This window comes from Tympanuchus pallidicinctus, unplaced genomic scaffold (genome assembly GCF_026119805.1).
Source record: "Tympanuchus pallidicinctus isolate F22 unplaced genomic scaffold, pur_lepc_1.0 scaffold25, whole genome shotgun sequence".
NCBI lineage: Eukaryota > Metazoa > Chordata > Aves > Galliformes > Phasianidae > Tympanuchus > Tympanuchus pallidicinctus.
The window spans coordinates 4,912,292-4,930,853 of record NW_026294742.1 but is presented as its reverse complement, the minus strand read 5'-3'; the positions used below and the strand labels follow the sequence as shown (position 1 = coordinate 4,930,853).

The following is an 18,562-nucleotide window of genomic DNA, read 5'->3' as shown; positions in this document are numbered from 1 at the left end:
TCATGAAACCCTTGCTGATAGTGAAAGAATTACTAACTTTTGCAGCTCTTTGGTTCTACTTTTCTAAGATCTTTCATTCATAAACTGCTGGGAAATCGTGGCTGTGTCAACAAGCGAGGACAAAATGTACAGATTTTACATTCTGCTGGGACAGCACACACTGAAAGGGGCCTCTCAGACCATGTATTAAGAAGTATAAAATGATTCATTACTTATTAGCTACTGTTGTTATTGCCATCGCTGTTATTTGTGAACAGCGGCCACAAACCACAAGCAGAAAATTGCACAATGCAAATGGGTGATCTTGAATACAGTAAATTGAAATATAAATGATTCTCTATTACAGAAAGAAAAAAATAACCTATTAGAAAAAAAAAAAAAAAAAAAAGAGCTCTGAAAAAAAAAGACCAAGGAATGACCATGAGCAACAAACTGGCTGAAAGCAAACTGTGCCACTGGCATATAGGCATGTATAGCAACTGTGTGAGTTGCTCTATGAGTGGTTGGTGAAGGAAGCGGAGCATGGAGTGAGCAAAGGTGGTTTTGTCAAGGAGTGCTGGAAGACCAAACGCTGGGAGATACATTAAATTGATGGTGTGAATTTCATTATTAACATGGTGTTAATTGTAAGCATTCTGTGTGCCGGTGAAACTAAGGAACAGGATGGTAGGTAAGATGTCTTTCACATCACTGTCACCACAGCTGAAATGCACCACCCACCCCTCACTGTGCTCACATCCACTGCTGGGTCTCCATAAATGTTCACCAAGAGACGATGAATGTCAGTGGGGGCCATTTCTTCCCCATGGAGAAATTCAGTTCCACACCTTTGCTTCTTATGCATTTTCCTGTCAGATGTCATTTGTCAGATTGCCCCTGTGCTGCCACCTGTCACACAGCAACGGAACGGAATGGGAAGTTGGTGGGAAGTTTGTAGCAGAACAGCCTGAAGCAGTGATTGAGCACCTGGTGGGAAGGCAGGGCCAACTCAGGGGAGCTCAGGTGCATGTGATCTACCTGAGTAACCTGGGTCTTGGCTCCACCCCTTCCCAGACCTCATTTAAGGGTTGGCAGTGGAGGTGAGGGGAGCTTGCTGGAGGTCCTTGTGCACCTGAGGCCTTCTGAAGGTAAGCAGCTTTTTTCCTTTGTTTTTATGGCTGTTGCACTTGAGTAACTTTTTACTTACTGCAGCCTAGGATTTTGGTGTTCTGCTCTCATTGCTACACTTTCCATCACATTACAAAGGTTTGTCTTATACTGCCAATGTCATGCAAGAGGAGGTGGTACTTTCATTGCAGCCTTCATATCTGAACAGGCTGCAAATGGCCCCAGGAAGACGTGTGTTTGTCTGGTAAAGGTCAGTGTTATAGGTTAGGATTATTTTAATTTTATTACTTTGTAAGTAAAAGATGAGAGGAAAAGTGCAGAGAAACCACAGGCTCTTCTGGATTCTGTCAAAACTTTGGTTCTGTTGTCTGAAACGTGCCTGATAGAAGAAACCAGTGCACATAACTTTGCAACTGATGCTTTCAGAAGCAATATCCCTTCCTTATGATACACAGTAGGATGAGTTGGCTGTTATACAATCCCATGAAGTTTGTTAGCATTTCCCAGAGATTGAACAGCCATTATAATGGGGGCAGAAATTAAATGACAGCATACTGCATGAAGCCGTTGTTTCTATCTTTGTTGCTGTGGACCATTTATCCTTCTGCTATGCTTTCTCCATGTTTCATTGGAAACTCATCTGGGAGTTTTGCTCTTTCTAGTTGAGATGTCACTGGATCCTGGGAAGCAAGCTTCTGCTTGGCTCTGCGTCTTGTGAGGGAAAAGACAAAAAGTTTAAAACAAAAAAACAAAAGAAAAGACTGTTAGAATGATTACCATCATGTTACTGCATATCTTTTTTGTAGTACTGTGATACCTTTCCCCTAAATCTCTGCTCACACCATAATGTGATTGACTTAAAACCCAGCTTACTTTTCGAGGCTGGAAACATGAAAATATAACCCCGACTTGGTGTTGTGTTTGTTTGCTGAAGGAGAAAGGAATTTAAAAACATAGCATTTGGTGATCAGGATTAGGACAGAAGGCTGTAAGAGTAGTGCTTTATATGAATCAGTTATGTATACAGAACCTGGAACATGTAAGATTTGGTCAGTATAGGAGATGTCCTTTGTGTATTTGTGTGTGTATGTATATATACATGAGCAAAAAACATCAATTGCTAATGGTGTCTCCTGTGTGTTGAGTATCCATTACTTTTGTACAGAGGGGAGAAAAGAGGCTTGAGTATGACTGTGCTCCATGAGCTATAGGAAATGATGTTTATGTAACTCAAAGGTGAGGGGCAAAACTTAGTAGTCCCAGTGGCATGCTGATAGATGCAGTTAATGATTGAGCAGAGGATCAATGGACTGCACTGTCAGTGACAGACATCGGTGTCACTGTGTTCTGCTTCAAAAGACTCTGAAGACATGAATCTGTTGGAAGGTTATAGGGCTAAAAATGGTTTTGTCTTGTTAAACTGGCCAGCAGAGTGAATCATGTGCAGGCTTTTAAAGCAAATGATTAAAATCTGAAGGAATTTACTAGTTATACAACATGTAGTAGAGATTTCTTTTACAATGTAGTAGTTTATATAATGAATGTATCTCTGGTAGGGATGTTCCGAGAATGGGCAGTGAAGTATTGTCTTGAATTCTCTTCACCCTTATGTCATAAGAAACATAAGCATTCTCAAGGCAACCCTAGAAATGAGAATATGTTCAAGGTTGTGTGGCGAATTACAATACCATGCAATGCATTCCTTCAGGGATAGATTCAGTTTACCTGTTGGCATCACCCATCTTGAAGCAGACAGCCTTAACACTCAACAATTACATCATTTTGATGAAAAAATCCCATTCTCTCTCTCTCCATTGACCAATCATGTTTGCTTGCCCTGATAATCAACTACCATTTTTGCATCATAGTTTTCTAGCAGGACTAAAGAACCATCAAGACATGAAATTTTAAATCATCAGGTTATAGAGTCATGGAAGTTGGAGAAGACCTCTAAGATCACCCAGTCCCACCATCCACCTATTGCCAATATTGCCCAATAGCCATGTATCTAAATATTACAGCCACCCTTTCCTTAAACACCCTGTGGACAGTGACCCCCACCGCTTCCTGGGCAGCCAGTGCCTGACTGCATTCCTAGTATCCAACCTGGATAAAAAAGATATAGCAGGAGAAGATCATGTTTGATTTCTTTGCCATTGATGGAAATGGTTTAGGAGGTCACAATACTTTTTCTTTATCAGGTTCTTTCTTGTTTTTAGCTTGCTTGAATTCTTACCTGTCCTTTCTGTATAGGAGAAGCAGACGTGTCACAACAGCGAGACTCATAACTCCAAGCATACAGGCAAGGATAATTAGTTGTTTGAAGTCTGAAACAAAAACAGCCAACAGTGAAACAGGAAGATGTTATTTGTCTTCATATCAATTTGTTTGAACGTGATCATTACTGGATTTTAAATTGTATATATAGAATAAATGTTTTGCTCTTCACTGTGGTTGGGGAACAAGCTGATTGTGGGTGAGCACATAACCTCCCAGTAAGGGCAGGTGGCTGTGAAAGCTGCTCTAACACAGAGGATGATTGGTGGCTAAAATGCAACTGACTGCATCAATCTGCAGTATTTCTGTGCAACCACCAATCCCAACAAATGATGGGTCTTCCATCCGTTTCCCAATCAGGTAGCTTTACAGTTTCTCTTCATTCAGAAATTCCTCTGCAAAGCTCCAAAACTTCTGTCAGGCTCACAGACACCTCAGGCAGGTACCCCTTCTCTGTCAAGTGATGAGAGCCCACCATTGGCCTGGATAGCTTGTCCTGGTGGTGATTTGTATCTAAAGTGAAATCTTTGTTTTCAGTTTTAAATGCCAGGCTATTTTTCATGATTTTTAGGATGTTTTGAAGTAGGTCTCTTGGAAATAACAGCCAGACAGCAATTCCGTCCTCATCTGAGAGAAAAGTACACAGAATTAATGGGGTTTCTGTCAACATTTCACAAAAGGATTGTATTTGCACACAGCCTGGGAAAAGAAAGCTAAAGATGAAAAAATTGAAAACAAAAGAGACAAAAATGGATTGCAATTAACGCCATCAAATTGTTGGCTATCACAAACAGGATAAATGTGTGTATTGTGAAGATGTTCCAGATTTCAGTTACGTTTTACTCATGATTTTTACTATTCTCCTTTCTTCTTTTTGCTGGATGGTTTCTTTTTTCTCCCTCCATGAGAAATTCTATGAAGAGAGGTTGCTGAGGTACTGGCAAGCCTTGCAGTGGGATTGTAATTAGAAGCATAGCAGAAGTAATTATTAGCAGAGGATATCCATGGAAACCTTAATTCAAGGAAGCAAAACTCAAAAGTAAAAACATGCAGGCATGAAAGCATAATTTGTTTTTGAAATACAGAAATGGATTTTGCAAAGTAACTGTCCTGAACTACTTTTGTTTCTGTCTCTCTTCTTATCCAATTTTCAGAGTCCTCATGCCTTCATTGTAACTTCTCTAGTTCTTTTGGGGGGAAGGGAGAAAAAAGCATGTTAGTAAGTAAAACCCCTGATGATTTGTAGTATGGACTTTGAACCCAGTGTGCCAGAATGTGCAGCACCGCAACGAGTGCAGTGCTGAGAAGAAGCACCTTTGGAAACTGGCAATAACAGAGGGCAGCGTCCTGCGCTCTTGATCAGCGTGGAAGAGGTCATTATTCAAAAAAAGAGTGTTTTAATAGTTTGTGCTGGAAGCAAAAATCTGACCACAAATCACACAGTTAGGACAGTGGTCACCCATTCAGGCTCCCAGAAGTTTGGAAGCACTGACCATTAATTTTGGCAGTGTTTTCCTGGCATGAAGCTGGCCCTCTGTCACAGAGCTTAATGAAATGGGCGCTGGAAAAAGAGCAGCATGTTACTGCGTAAAGAGGAAAACAGTACAGAAAACTAGCACAAGTAATAACAGTTTGTAACTGTTTGTAAGCAGTGAAAATGCTTTCTGTAACTGCGCTGAATCCAGAATTGGCACAAGGAAAGTCAGTGCTGGATTTCAACTGTACTAAACTGGAGATTGAAACATATTTAGTGACAAGCAGGTGGATGTCCATGCCATAAAAATGCTAGGAGTTAAAATGTAAGCATGATGACTTTTGGACTGTTTTGCCTGTCTTCTTGAGAGAGACGTGGACCTTCTTGGCCTGTTAACCAGTTTCATATTTTCTGATATGAAAGAGGAAGGAGCAAGACTAGATACAAATGCCATTATTGGGGCACAGTGGTTAGGACAGCTTAGTGAAGGCCTTTACATGCAATTTGAATTTCATATTGTCTTGACTACGATATCCTGCTAGAATGGGCAGCATGGTCATTGCTCCAGCTTCCTGGGACTGGCAAAACGATCATTTGGGCTCATTCTACAAATGAACACCAAATATCACATGGTAAGGGATGTCATTGTTATAATCAGGTGAAAGAAATGTACTGAAAAACATTCGTTCTACTGTTCATAGGATGGTTTGAGTAGGAAGGGACTCCCAGAGGTTGTCTGTTCCCAGTGCCTGCAGTGCACAGGGACACCCACAGCTCCAGCAGTGCTCACAGCGCCGTGCCCTGAGCGTGGCTGTGTGCAGGGATGGGGCAGCACCAGCTCTCTGGGCGCCCTGTGCAGTGCCTCACTGCCCTCAGTGTCAAAACTTCTTCCTTATATCCAACCTGAACTTCCCCACTTCTTGCTTGAAACCATTTTCTCTAGTCCTGTGCCTAGCCATAATACTATGGCATGACTCCTTTGTTCTGAACGCAGATAACGTCTGTTTATCTCCTTCCTCCTGATCTTTTAGGGCAGGCTTTTTGCCCCCTAATTCTATAAATGCAAGTGTCCAGTTTGCTTACTGAGACTGTCTGGCTCCCATCCAGTCAGTATGCAGCTGACAGCAGCAATGGAAAAACCATCTTAGCTTTCAACTTGGCAACATGTTCTGCCACTGTTCTGGCCTTACTTTGTGAAGATCTCAGTCTTTGACAAATGATCTGTCATTACTGTGAATGATGAAATGTATTGACAAGAATCCACAGCTGATGTGTTGTGCACTTTCCAAGTTTTTGGAAGTGCTCAAAATGGAGAAAGTGGCAGGATTTGAGTACTTTCAGGAACAATTAGCACAGAAAGTGCTTAGGAGTGCTGTGTGGCCCTGCATCACCATGGCGCTTTGAAACATTGCCATCTTGAGGATGCTTGGAGAATTCACGGCAGGAAAATAAATCCAAGTCGAAACGGTTTGAAGAAGGTAGGCAGTAATCTGTGAATTGTAGACACAGCCTAGCAGCTGTTCAGTCTGAAAATTCCAGGTTAATCGATAAAGTTATAATAGTGACACAGTAGGGGTGATTTTTGCTGCTTATCGTAAGTATTTTTCTACTGCTGTAGGGTAATAGCTCCTGAGATACTACAGTCCTTTGAAAGCTTCTGCTTTCTTCAGTTCCAACAAGCACTGAAGAGGAAGCTTGGCAAGAGACAGAAGTGCAGTGTCTGCCCACTGTTATCAGAGGCTATTTATTGGAAGGGACATCTAGAAGTTATCCTGTTTAACACTTGAGTAGGATCCCCTAGAGCCAGCACTTTATCCAGATAGCTTTTGGATATCTCCAATGATGGGGACTCAACAGTGCCTTCTGGGCAACCTGTGCCAGCACTCGGTCACCATCACAGCAAAAGAGCTTCCTGATGCTCAGAAGAAACGTCCCATGATCCGGTTTGTTCCCATTGCCTCTTGTCCTGGCACTGCCTGGTTCCACCCTCTTTACACCTTCCATTCACCTGTTTGTAGATATTGATGGGGATCCCCCCCGAGCCTTCTCTCATCCAAACTGAGGAGTTCCAGCTCTTTCTGCCTTTCCTTGTAGGAGAGAGACCTCCATCCCTCCATCATATCTGTGGCCCTTTGCAGGACTCTGCAGTACATCTCTTGTGCTGGGGAGCCCAGACCTGCAGCTGTGGCTTCTGCAGTGCTGAGCAGAGGGAAATGATCAGCTCTCTCACACCATCTGGCAATACTTTGTCTAATGCAGCCCAGGATACCATTAGCATGCTTAGTCTGAGTTTGAAAATTATTTTAGATTGTCTTCTTGAGGAAAAAGATCCTTTTGTTCAAACACAGAGGGAGAGCCCCAGGCCTTGGGAAGAGGCAGGTACTCAGAACAAAGAAAGAAACCAATACCCCCCTCTTATTCAGGTTTAAATACCAGTATTTCTAGATGTGCAGGGACCTCCTATCCAATGTCTTCCCAAAAAAGAGTTGCTTTTGTCAAGGGCCATCATCATATACTGAGATTGCCCCATAATGATCCTGGTGGCGATTTCTGGTGACTATTTGTAACACTTAAAAGGAAACAGACCTGATCTTAAGATGCAATCGGGTGAGTCCCCAGACCAGTCTCCAGTTGACTGACAGATTCTTTCTTTTGATCCAGTGAGTTCATAGCCCTGGTTGCAGGTGAAATGGATGGCTGAGCCCACTAGGTAGTTAGTTCCATCCTTCCTTCCATTGGCTGGGGGACCCAGCCAGCCACAAGAAATCACTAGCAAAAGAGAAATATCTGGTTATTTTGAACTAGTGAGTCTCAGTCGCAGTGATTCAAATGGCATTTGTGTGACAACTCACAGACAACAATTTCTTGGCTAACTGAAATGCTTTCAGATTTTTTTTTAATGGCAAGGTAAAGTAATAGAAAATGTATACAAGAATTCTACTACACAGTGCTGCAGTAGTAAAAACAGTTAAATATATATATATATATAGCTGTATTTTAAATTGGTCTAACTATCTTACCAGTTTAGAGTTTTTTCTGATGAAAAGATGACTCCTCCTGATAAGTATTTATAAATGCACGAACCTACTGTTGAGTAAAGCCTCTTCAGATGACCTTAACTATTTAGATGCTTGCAGAAAGGGAAAACTTACTTAATGCTGTCTCACCTGGCTCTAGACTTTCTACCAGCTGCTTGTGATTCTGATGAGACAGTCTTGTGAAATTTCCCACTTGAAGGCTCCTTGTTGTCAGGACATCGAATCTGCAGAATGGGTCTGAGTCACAGAGTGAGACCATCTCTTCCACCAAGGGATCAGTGGGGTCTTCATACGGATGGAACACTGGCAGAAAGGAGGCATTGTGCTTTTCCCCGTAAAAATAATCGTTCAGTAAGATCTCTGTGTCATAAGTAAAGAGAGAAGTTCCATTTTCAACAGCCCCTTGGGAGACAAAGTGGAAGAGATTCATTTGTAACATTGCCTATAGATCTACACAACCTTCTGCCAAGTACTTGTCTAGATAAACGTAGCCAGAGCTAGAAGAGATCTATGTTGCCCCTCTTATATATCCTCCTTCCAGTTCAAGATTGTTTTCCTTTTTGCATGCAGCATTTTAAGCTTGCACTAAGTCTAATGTTTGATCAGTTAGTTAAAAATACAAATAAATGTGCAGCTGTGATTTCACAGATGCTGGTAAAATTTGGTAAGAACAGGCAGGATTTGTCATGATTCTGTCTTTATCCACTTTGGCTGGACATGTTACCCATTTAACCAAGTGGAGAAGCATCTGTCTCTCACTCTGAATAGACTGCTTAGCACAGACAATTTTCTGGTCTGTAGATCACAAACAGCTTTGAATTTACAAAGAAAATGTAATAACAGACAACCAGAGGAATCACTCACAATTAGCTCCAAACTCGAACAACTGCTGGGGACTCGCATGAACCGACATGGTGGTTTTATTCTTGAAGGTAAACTCATCCTCTGTGTTACCATTCATCACCCCAAAGAGACCCTGTGTGTGATTCGTAAACTTCTCTGGGAGCAGAACTGTCAGGGTCAGAAATCCTCCACTTCCCCTAATCTCCACTCCAGACCCAGAAGAGAACATCACTGTAACTTTCTGATCGTCCGTACAATGAAGAAAGAGACCTAAAATGGTGAGAGAAGGAGGACAAAATAGCTAATGGCACAAAGCAAACAGATGAGGAGTAAGGACTGATTCTCTTCTTCAGTAAGGAGGAGTAATCTTCTTCATCCTCCATGGGATGAGAAGGGAAATCACTGCTGTACAGAACGCTGAAAAATCACATGGAAGAAGCAGGCACTGAAGTCAAACATCTCAGTACTATTTCCAGTATTTTCCTCTTCATATTTCTCTATGCATCCCCGAAAGTTCAGGGTAGCACCAAATGTTGGTAAAGGCTGTCACTTGTGTTACTTGGACTTTCTGAGCAGAGGGGATGCCTGTCTTCTACAAATCCAATGACTCTGCTTCTTCCTGGGTGGTGCTGGTATTACTGCTGTGCTAACTGCCAGCAATACTGAAAGGCATGGGAATAATGGGATGTGATGCTCTGACCTGGACTACATCTCTCCATGGGGGCTCAGCCACAGTGTGTGCCTCTGTTTAGAAGGAGACTAGTGGCCCATAACTTTGGTGCTTATATTCCAGTCCACAGAGTAGCTGTAGTCAATCTTGAAGGTGAGAGGATTAGGTTCTGTGTACAAAGACATGGCCAGCAAGGCAGATTGGATGGAAAGCACTTTTTTTTTTTTTAAAGCTGTAGGGGGTTCAATTAGAAATACAATAGCTTTCAAGGCTGATATCTGTCACTAACCTTCCAGGTCCATCCAGCTTTGCTCAGAGAAGTTGAGCACCTTCTGATTCAACAAGACTTCCAAATTCAAATCCGCTGAGTAGCGTACTTCGATCACATCAGAGTTGTTCTCCTGCATGGCCACTGCAGACAGGCCTGTCACCTGAGCCTGAGTTCCTTCAGAAAAAGGCACAAAAAAACCCCCATACCTTGCATCAAATAAACTCAATTAGGAAGGTGCTCGTGATACAGGCAAAAAAAACATCAACAACAAACAAAACAGGAAACAAAAACAGCATCCAGATATATAAAGTGTTTGTATACAGTAAAGTAGCAGAGTGCCAGAACACATACGAGTACTTTGAGAGAAGAAATTATGTTTCTGCTGATAATAACATCAGTGTGAGGTGTTCATCAGCCTGTGAATGGGAGAACAGCCCAGAGAGACCCAGCCATAGGTTGGGAACCAGGCAGGGAGAGGGGAAAAAGACCAGAGAAGATAAGGTAAATACTGTGAACAGTGAATCAAGCAACCTCAGAAGCTATTGTTTATCATCGTTGCTTTCTCTCTTACCAACTTACCATTGGGGAAGCGTGCCTGCTGGGTCCTCCCTTGCACCTTTAAGGATGTGAGATCAGATTCTACCAATGTGTATTCCCCTTGTCCTTTGAAAGTGAAGTTCAGACCATCAAATGTGAAGAAGTGAGGATCCCCAAAGGCAGATGCTTTTTTGGAAAGAAAAAGAGAAATAAGAACAAGAAAAGTCCACAGACCATTAGAAAGCCGTGGGCCCTAACTACTAAATCTCAGCTATTTAGATTCTGGGAGTTAATATGCTACTTAAGCCAAAAGTTTTGTAGGGCAGTTAAAGAACACATTTTGCCACTGACAGATCAATTGAAACCACCTGCCATGGAAATCTTCAACAGGATGCTGTGCGCTCAGCATTGTCAACTGGCATTAATGCATACACACACAAATGTTTTAAATGTCAAACGTATGAAAAGTCTGTGTACTCTGTAATGGAATTCTGCAGCTCTTACCAGCTCGGGGTGGGCGATACGTCCTGCAGTCACTAGAGGGCCGGTTTTCCATATAGAAGTGACAATTATCAGACCACAGGCAACAGTAATAGAAGCTGATAACATCATAAAGCCAATGGGAAAAGCCAGGTATTCGGGGAGGCTTCAGGAAAGGTGGTGATCCCCAGTCGTGGCCTCTGTCAGGTGTGCTGCCTCCTGTGGAGTCTTGTGTGAGGATTTGGGTCCCTGTGGAGTCGTAGCAGCACTGCTGTCCTGCTCCATACTGGGGGCTGGTTGAGAAATGTAGGAAGAGGAAAGTCATTATTCAGCTCTGGGCAGTCTGTTTGTGTTTAGTGGTTGCCTTCATACGGACATGAATAGATGTTTTGGTTACCAAGCTCTGTGATGTCCACAAAAGATGAGTGTCAGTAAATATTTTTGTTTCTGCTCTTATGAAATAGATCAGATCAGGGATTGGGTAGGAGGGGGCTTTACCCAAGGCTGTAGGGAAGCTCTGCAGACGTTATGGCCACACATGCATAGCACTACTAACGTTATTCTGACAGAACAAGTGCAACCAACCATTGCAAAAAAGGCTTAGTTAAGTCTAATCAAACTACTTTTAGATATTACTCCTTGTTTATGCATTATGAAGTCAAGCACAGTGCAATTAATTGTCCAGTAAGACTAAAGCATTGCTTTCACCTCAGCAATGAGGAGAAATAAGGGAGCAGGAGAGAAACAGCCATTGCCTTAAACCTGACTGCTGAGCCTCCAGAGGCCTTTCTGACTTATGTGATGCTATGATCTCTGAGGCGAAACAAGTCATTAAAACAACATGGCTTCAAAAATTGCTCTTTACCTGGCTTGAATGGCCCTTACGCAGTGCATAGCGCCGGGATGGTAAGTACACACACTTCCCTTTTCCATGTCACAGCCATAATCTGTCTGAAAAAGATCAGTGCTCATGCTTAAGGGAATTTCCATTTTGTCCTTCCTGTTTTCATGTTCTCTCCCAGCCATTTGCCTCTAAGGTCCATGTATAAGCTAAACAAAGTGGTTGTGGCTGTGGGTTTGGTGTCATAGAATGACAGGAAGAAACAGCAAATGTAGGACTGACGTGATGGTATCAGCATGTTAGTCTAACCTCAGCTTTTTGCAGTCTGGTAGAGCAGAATTTGATGAACAGACGGAGCTAAATGAGGAAATCAGCTGTAAGTGTAACAGTCACAGAATGTGGCATCCTGACCATGTTTATTCTCGGGCAATAGGTTTCACACTGCCATCATTCATATTGTACATAGGTGAGGAAGTCACTCCATCTGGCCTTCAGGTCAGTGCTGTCTGAAAGTGTAAATGACATGGCAACTGATTTCTTGGCTTTTGACAGTTCTTTGTTACCAGTCAAGTGGGAGGAAGAATGCAGGAGATAAGAAATAATGTTTTATGGCTGTGGATTTGCACTCCAAAACATAAGTTAGAAAGGTTTGCAGTGAGTTATAGTGTACTAGGCAGAGAAGAAACAGTGACCTGCTACTCCACCTGGACTGTCACAAATCCATGGGGCTGGATGGGATCCACCTGAGGGTGCTGAGGGAGCTGATGGAGGTGATTGCTAAGCTGCTTTCTACCATCTGTCAGCAGCTCTGGTCAACTGGGGAGATCCTAGGCAACCAGAGACTTGCCAATGTGACACCCATCTACAAGAAGAGTTGGAAGGAAGAACTATTTGGCCTGTTAGCCTGACCTTGGTATCAGGGAAGGTTATGGAGCAGAGAACAAGGCTGCAGGGCACAGTATAACAGTCCCTCAACTTCTACTTGGAACTGTACAAGGCCACAGTGACAGATTAATAACTTACGTGGAACCTGCCAGTATCAGCTCTTGCCTGTGCCAAGGTGCAAGGGCAATCTATAATTTCTTCCATGAAGTTTGGAAGTTGCTCTTCCTTCCTGACCCACTCTATGCATTTTGCAGTTGCCCATGCAGCTGGCTCATTTCTGAAGTCTTCTCCAAGGTGCCAAGCCAATGCATGTGCTGGGCTCCAGATGGATGGAATGTTGCTGAAGCAAAACAAAACAAAAACAAAAAACAACCAGATCTAATAGCTGAAAAGCAAAGTTTTGGCATCAATAATTATGAAGTATTTTACACCTTGCAAGTTGTTTTTTGCTTATGAAGGCACTTAGAATCATAGAATCATAGAGTGGTTTGGGTTGGAAAATCACTATTTTTCTAATTCAAGGGTGAGGTAACGGCATGCAGTAAGGATGCTGTAACCTGGAATACAATTTTCTGTCCATGCATTTTTACAACATAGATCCTTTAGGCCAGAATGGAGAAAGTCTGGATTCTCTAATCAAATCTAATTCTGTGCTGTAGTATTATCACATCCAGTAGCAACAGATGTTCTAGTTCAGGATTGTATTAGGTTTGGTTGGGATGGAGTTTTTTTCACAGTAGTCTGAACAGAGCTATGTTTTAAACTTGTGCCTTGTGACTAAATAGTGCTGGTAGCACTATTTGGCTATGGTTTGCACTGGAAGAGTGCTTGCACTATGTCAAGGTATTCTCTTTTTCTCACTCTGCCCCCCAGGGAACAGGAAAGAGATTGGTAAGAGGCTGAGAGGGGGACAGAGACTGGGACCTCAGTGGAGCAAAGAGTGTTATAGAATGTCATGTCCAGCAATAAAACTGTGGTGAAGTTAAGTAAATAAAACTGCAACAAGCCAACACTGAGCCTCAGAGAAACCACTCTCAGTAGAAAGAAGATAAAGAAAACCTGTCTAAAATGAGCAATGAGTGCTGGTATCCCCTATCAGACATCCTAAATACTGTGTTGGTGATTAAGTTTTATGTTGTGATGACTACTGTAGGTAACTGAATGATCACATGCTTATCCTTAGATGAAGTCTATGCTTGAAAGGTAGACATTATAGTTTTTGAATAGGTTTGCTAGATTTTTTTGTATGAGAAACAGAGCCCAAGTCCTGGTTTTAAGTGTCAAAGGAGAAGACTTTGTAGAAGTAATAATAGGGTACCTATGATAAATGAACCTCGTCATGTACTTGCCTTTGCCCATCAGAATAGGTGCTGGGGGTAATTCTCAAAATTCCAAAGTCCCAAGTATTGTAATTTGCTTCAGCAGGCACAGGAATGAAAGAAAATGTCCCTGTATTGGGAGCTTCTCTTGCCAACGTATAAAGATATTTCCATTCAGCCATCCAGTTTTCTGAGTAACTCTCACCTGTCATGTAGAGGTAGAAAATCCATTTAGATGCTGTGAAAGAAGAGTTAACTAACAACACAACTGAAATTAGATGCCTTCACCCATGTGGAACTGAAGAGCAAAGCTGCCATTACAAGCATGACTTCTCTGCACTTGCAGATCTCTTCCTGCAGCTTCAGTGAAAGTGAATGCATGATACATAGAGCTCTGCGCATTCACTACACTGGTGTACAGGCAGGAGAGGAGTCACTTTACCTGTTTCCTGGTACCCCCAGACTTCTATGTTGATATGGGATGCTGCAAGTGCCTGGTGTGTCCAGGTCAGAGTTAAGTTTCCATCCGTGCCAGGAGTGCCGTAGTATTGCCATTTTGTCTCATTGACCAATGTGCATTTTTCTCCAGTCGAAACCTTGCTGTGATGTACTGCATTACAGAACACAAGAAAAACCTAAAATGTCAAATTTAATGACAAAATAATAATTAATGACATTTTTGTCTTGCTATAGCTATGAAAAGTTGCAATTACAGTATGTAAGATTTTTGCAGTATTTCCTCTGTGTGTTTTCTAACAGGATGCATGATAGAAAAAGAGTAAATTGGAGATGAGAGAATACAACTCCTAGTAATGCATGTGGTCCTGGGGATACAACATCAAGGTGCAGATCTTTTCCAATATAAATACCTACCAAAAAGGTTGACTCTTTTGGTCAACCTCAATTTTGAGCAAGAATTTTTTTGTGACTTAATGCTGCTGCTGCTGCTGAATAACAGTAGAACTCATTCACAGCAAAACTTCATCTGTTCAAATAGGAATTACCAATAGGGATCAAGAATGACTTTTTTGAGGCCAGATAGCCCATTAAGAAAGTGAGAAAGGCTTATATCATCTTGTTTTTGTGAAGCAAGAATAGAGAATGAAGGGTGATATGACAGATTGAAATAAGTAACCTGACAACCAAGTTCCAGAGTATGGAAATGTCAGCCCGCCATCTGCAGAAACGTCAAAGGGGATGAAACCAGTTTCAAACAGCAATGGGGAGAGGCAGTGGGCTTTTCCATCCGTATCAACATAGCCACTGGTTATGACTTGCTGCTTGAATCTGTTGATATTGAAAACATTTCTCAGAGCCATTGTTGAGAGCAGAAAAACTGTGAATGTCTCAGTTGTTTCACTACGCAAGCTATTTTCATGTGCAGGTCATTCCAAGTCCCATGGCTGTTTTGCTTGTATCAGTGAAAATAAAGCATGTGCACTTTGTACTTATCACTGCAGTGGGGATTCTGCTGTGCACTGCACAAATACACAGCAAGTTGCAAACCTTAGATTTACAATTTAATTATGGGAGGGACAAGATAAATTAGTAACAAACTCAGAGCTCATTGCTTGTAAATTAACCATCTGCTTCCAAATAGGGTTCTTGCCTGGCATCCTTACTATAAGCCTAACCAGGACTCTTCAGGATTGATGTATGGGGACTGCAGAGCTATTCCAAGTAGTGCTGTAGGCTTGGGGTCTGCCAAGAAGTAGCTTCTTTGCTCATCTAAACTGAAGTTTGTGTTGGCTATGATAAAGCAACAGTTCACTTAATTCAAAGTACACAGTTGTTGAAAGACTAAAATCTTCTCAAACGCTGCTATGCAGATTGGAGGAATGCTAAAATCTGACTCAGAACCTTCTGTAGAAAAAAACATAAGGAGATCAGGGCTATTAAAATGTGGTGTACCATATGTGTAGCATGTGTGATATGTACTTCAGTATGTCACAGGCTGACACTGAGGATCAAGGATTTGTCTTGCAGGAAAATAGATAAGGTGTCTACTCCTCTTTCTTGTCGTTTCAGTTTAAAAAATCCATATTGCTTTTTCTTAAAATAGAATGTTAAAAAATATTCAAATCATAGTATCATAAACCAGCAGAGATTGGAGGGGCCTTACAGCCCCAAATTCCCACCCCTGCTGTGTGCCCATCCATGGCCTCGGGCTCCTCCAGGGATGGGGCACCAGAGCTCTGGGCGGCTCTGCCAGGGCCTCGCTGCCCTCTGAGTGAGGAATTGCTTCCCCACATCCAACCTCAACCTCCCCTCTATTCGTTTAAAGCCGTTCCTTCTTGTTCTAGCAACAAAAAGTTCAGAAAGGAAGTAGTGATATTGTAAGGGAACAGCTTAACAGAGGAATATGTGTATCACGCAGTAACTCAGCCTACAGGAAGTCATCCTGCCTAGAAATGCAGACAACGCATATCTTTGAGGATAAGGATTAGCAGAACTTTTTCAAGTTTCAGGGTTTTGGTAAGTTTTCACTCCTGTATTGACAAGTTTTGATTTGAGGCAACTACCTACTGTGAGAAAGTGAGATTAGAAAGGGTATCTCCCTTTGGCAGAGGAACATAGAGTCATGGCTCACCTGCACATTAACACAGAAGTATTAAAAGCTGTATTTTCTATCAAAAAATCTTTGCCTCCCATCAGAGATCCTGAGTATGGAGAAATCCGAAGACAAAATTCATTGTAATCAGGACAGCAAGTCCCCAGGGACTGGCAAATCTCCTGGCATGAACAGGTCCCAAGCAGCTTCCCACACTGGCTTGAGCAAGAGTCTTGAGCTCCTTGTTAAAGAACAAATCAAGGGAGAAAAACAAACAACACGTCAGGAATGTCATTGAGTTCTTCTCTGAAGCAGCAATACAACATCTAAAGCACTGCCATAAATAAATGAGGTAGGCTGTTTATGTCAGATGAAGGCAGCAATCACCTGTGCATTAACATCACTCCGTTTTGTTTAGAAAAATTCACTTATATATAATTTCAACAAATCTATGGGTATTTTTATATCTAATAAAAAGGTAAAGCCCATGAGCAGCTTGCCCCTCGTCACCTAGGTAGTGTCACTAGTAATAGTTACTTCTAGGAGTATCATAGAATCACCACAGAGCCATAGAATGGTTGGGGTTGGAAGGGACCCCCGAAGGCCATCTGTTCCCAGTGCCTGCAGTGCACAGGGACACCCACAGCTCCAGCAGCGCTCACAGCGCCGTGCCCTGAGCGTGGCTGTGTGCAGGGATGGGGCAGCACCAGCTCTCTGGGCACCCTGTGCAGTGCCTCACTGCCCTCAGTGTGATCAACTTCTTCCTTATCATTGATAACAGGAATCAATGATAACAGGTTAGTGCTCTTGGGTGAATGACAAGCTGAAACTAGTGACAAAGTGTGATCCAACGTGGGATTATGGAAGGTTGAGATTTCTTCCTGCTGTGCATTTTATTTGAATTTAATGTTAACGACATAGCTGTTAATATAGCTAGGTAGGTGGAGAGATCGCCAGGCCTTGGCTGAGGGCTAACTGAGTAGACCATGAGTTATTATTGGACATGACATGAAAAACTGCTGAATACAACAAAGTAGTAAAAAGTTGACAGAGGAGTGACTGGATTTCATAGTGAAGAGGGATTTGAGTGAGATGGACAAGCTGCACTGATAATTTGGAACACAGGGGAATGGAATCTTTTGATTCTGAATCTTGTGAGACTAACGTTAACTATGCCAATAATACCATGTAAAGTTGAGATGACCTCACTAAACATCAGAATTCTAAATTTGGCCATGAATGTAGCAAAACTGGGACCAATGATAAGCATATAATTAGGGGAGGGTTACTAACGCAGTTGCAGACTGTGTAAGACTGTGCGGCTTGCTGAGCTAACATTGTGAGTATAGTATCTGTATTTGCCTCTTTGGAGCAGGGGTTTATCCTCAGTGCTGGTTGGATCCACAGCAGTAACCACATATGTGGGACTGAGACAGGAGGAATTTCCTGCATGTGGAAGTACAGAAGAGCTGGCAGTAGCAAATTAGGGAGGAGAAATCAACTGCGTTCCAAAATTCTGCAGATTGACATCCTTCCCAAAGGTCATCGACAACATATGAATGAGACTATGAGAGGAAGAAAGAATTATGGTCATAGCTTCAGGTATGATGTTTTCTGTCAAAAGGAGAAGAAAATGTCACGGAGTTTTCTTTTGTGTACTGGGGGGGTGAAGGTGACAGAGGGCTGTTTGTTTTCTGTAGGGCGGAGAGAGCAGGAGAATGAAAAGGTAGTAAAACACCACTATTTCTGTCTCTTTTTGCTGGCCTCCATCCTTTATCCTGAGATAACGTGTGGATGTGGCTCCTGAATTCTCTCCTAGAACACCTGATCGTGTTAGAAGTAAAGCAGAAAAACATCTGAAAGGCACTCACCTGTATTCCGAAGGGCAGCGAGGGAGAAGAAAACGAATAAAGAAACATCTGCACCAACAGATTTCATGCTTTGTTCAGGTGATTCAGGACAGCTGATTGTAACAGCCTTTGTGCCAGAAGAAGAGGAGCCTTTTATAGATACACGTGTCCAGAAACGATAGGGATTCTCACTGTTCAAAGGTTTGTTGTAAACTATTGAAGCAAAACCAAGTCAAGGAATGCTCTTTTCAGAGGTCGTTTCTCATTCAGGAAATGATGAAGGGAGCTGGGGAGGCAGTCAGTGTAATTCCTATATGTTTCTTGTCCTTCTGTCCTTCTGTCCTTCTGTCCTTCTGTCCTTCTGTCCTTCTGTCCTTCTGTCCTTCTGTCCTTCTGTCCTTCTGTCCTTCTGTCCTTCT

At 42.3% G+C, this 18,562-nt stretch overlaps 1 protein-coding gene across 1 annotated transcript; it reads right to left on the bottom strand.

The window, feature by feature from the left end:
• Positions 1 to 1,114: 1,114 nt before the first annotated feature.
• SUSD2 (sushi domain containing 2) lies at positions 1,115 to 18,325 on the bottom strand. Its single transcript, XM_052689459.1, has 15 exons — positions 18,165 to 18,325; positions 16,333 to 16,534; positions 14,878 to 15,029; positions 14,185 to 14,352; positions 13,773 to 13,947; positions 12,562 to 12,763; positions 11,563 to 11,648; positions 10,722 to 10,990; positions 10,260 to 10,403; positions 9,699 to 9,854; positions 8,761 to 9,009; positions 8,026 to 8,298; positions 7,445 to 7,627; positions 3,344 to 3,434; positions 1,115 to 1,818 (listed from the first exon to the last, which is right to left on the bottom strand). Exons 1-15 carry the CDS (start codon positions 18,229 to 18,231, stop codon positions 1,704 to 1,706), a joined length of 2,532 nt encoding a protein of 843 aa, XP_052545419.1. The 5' UTR covers positions 18,232 to 18,325; the 3' UTR covers positions 1,115 to 1,703.
• Between the last annotated feature and the right edge of the window lie 237 nt (positions 18,326 to 18,562).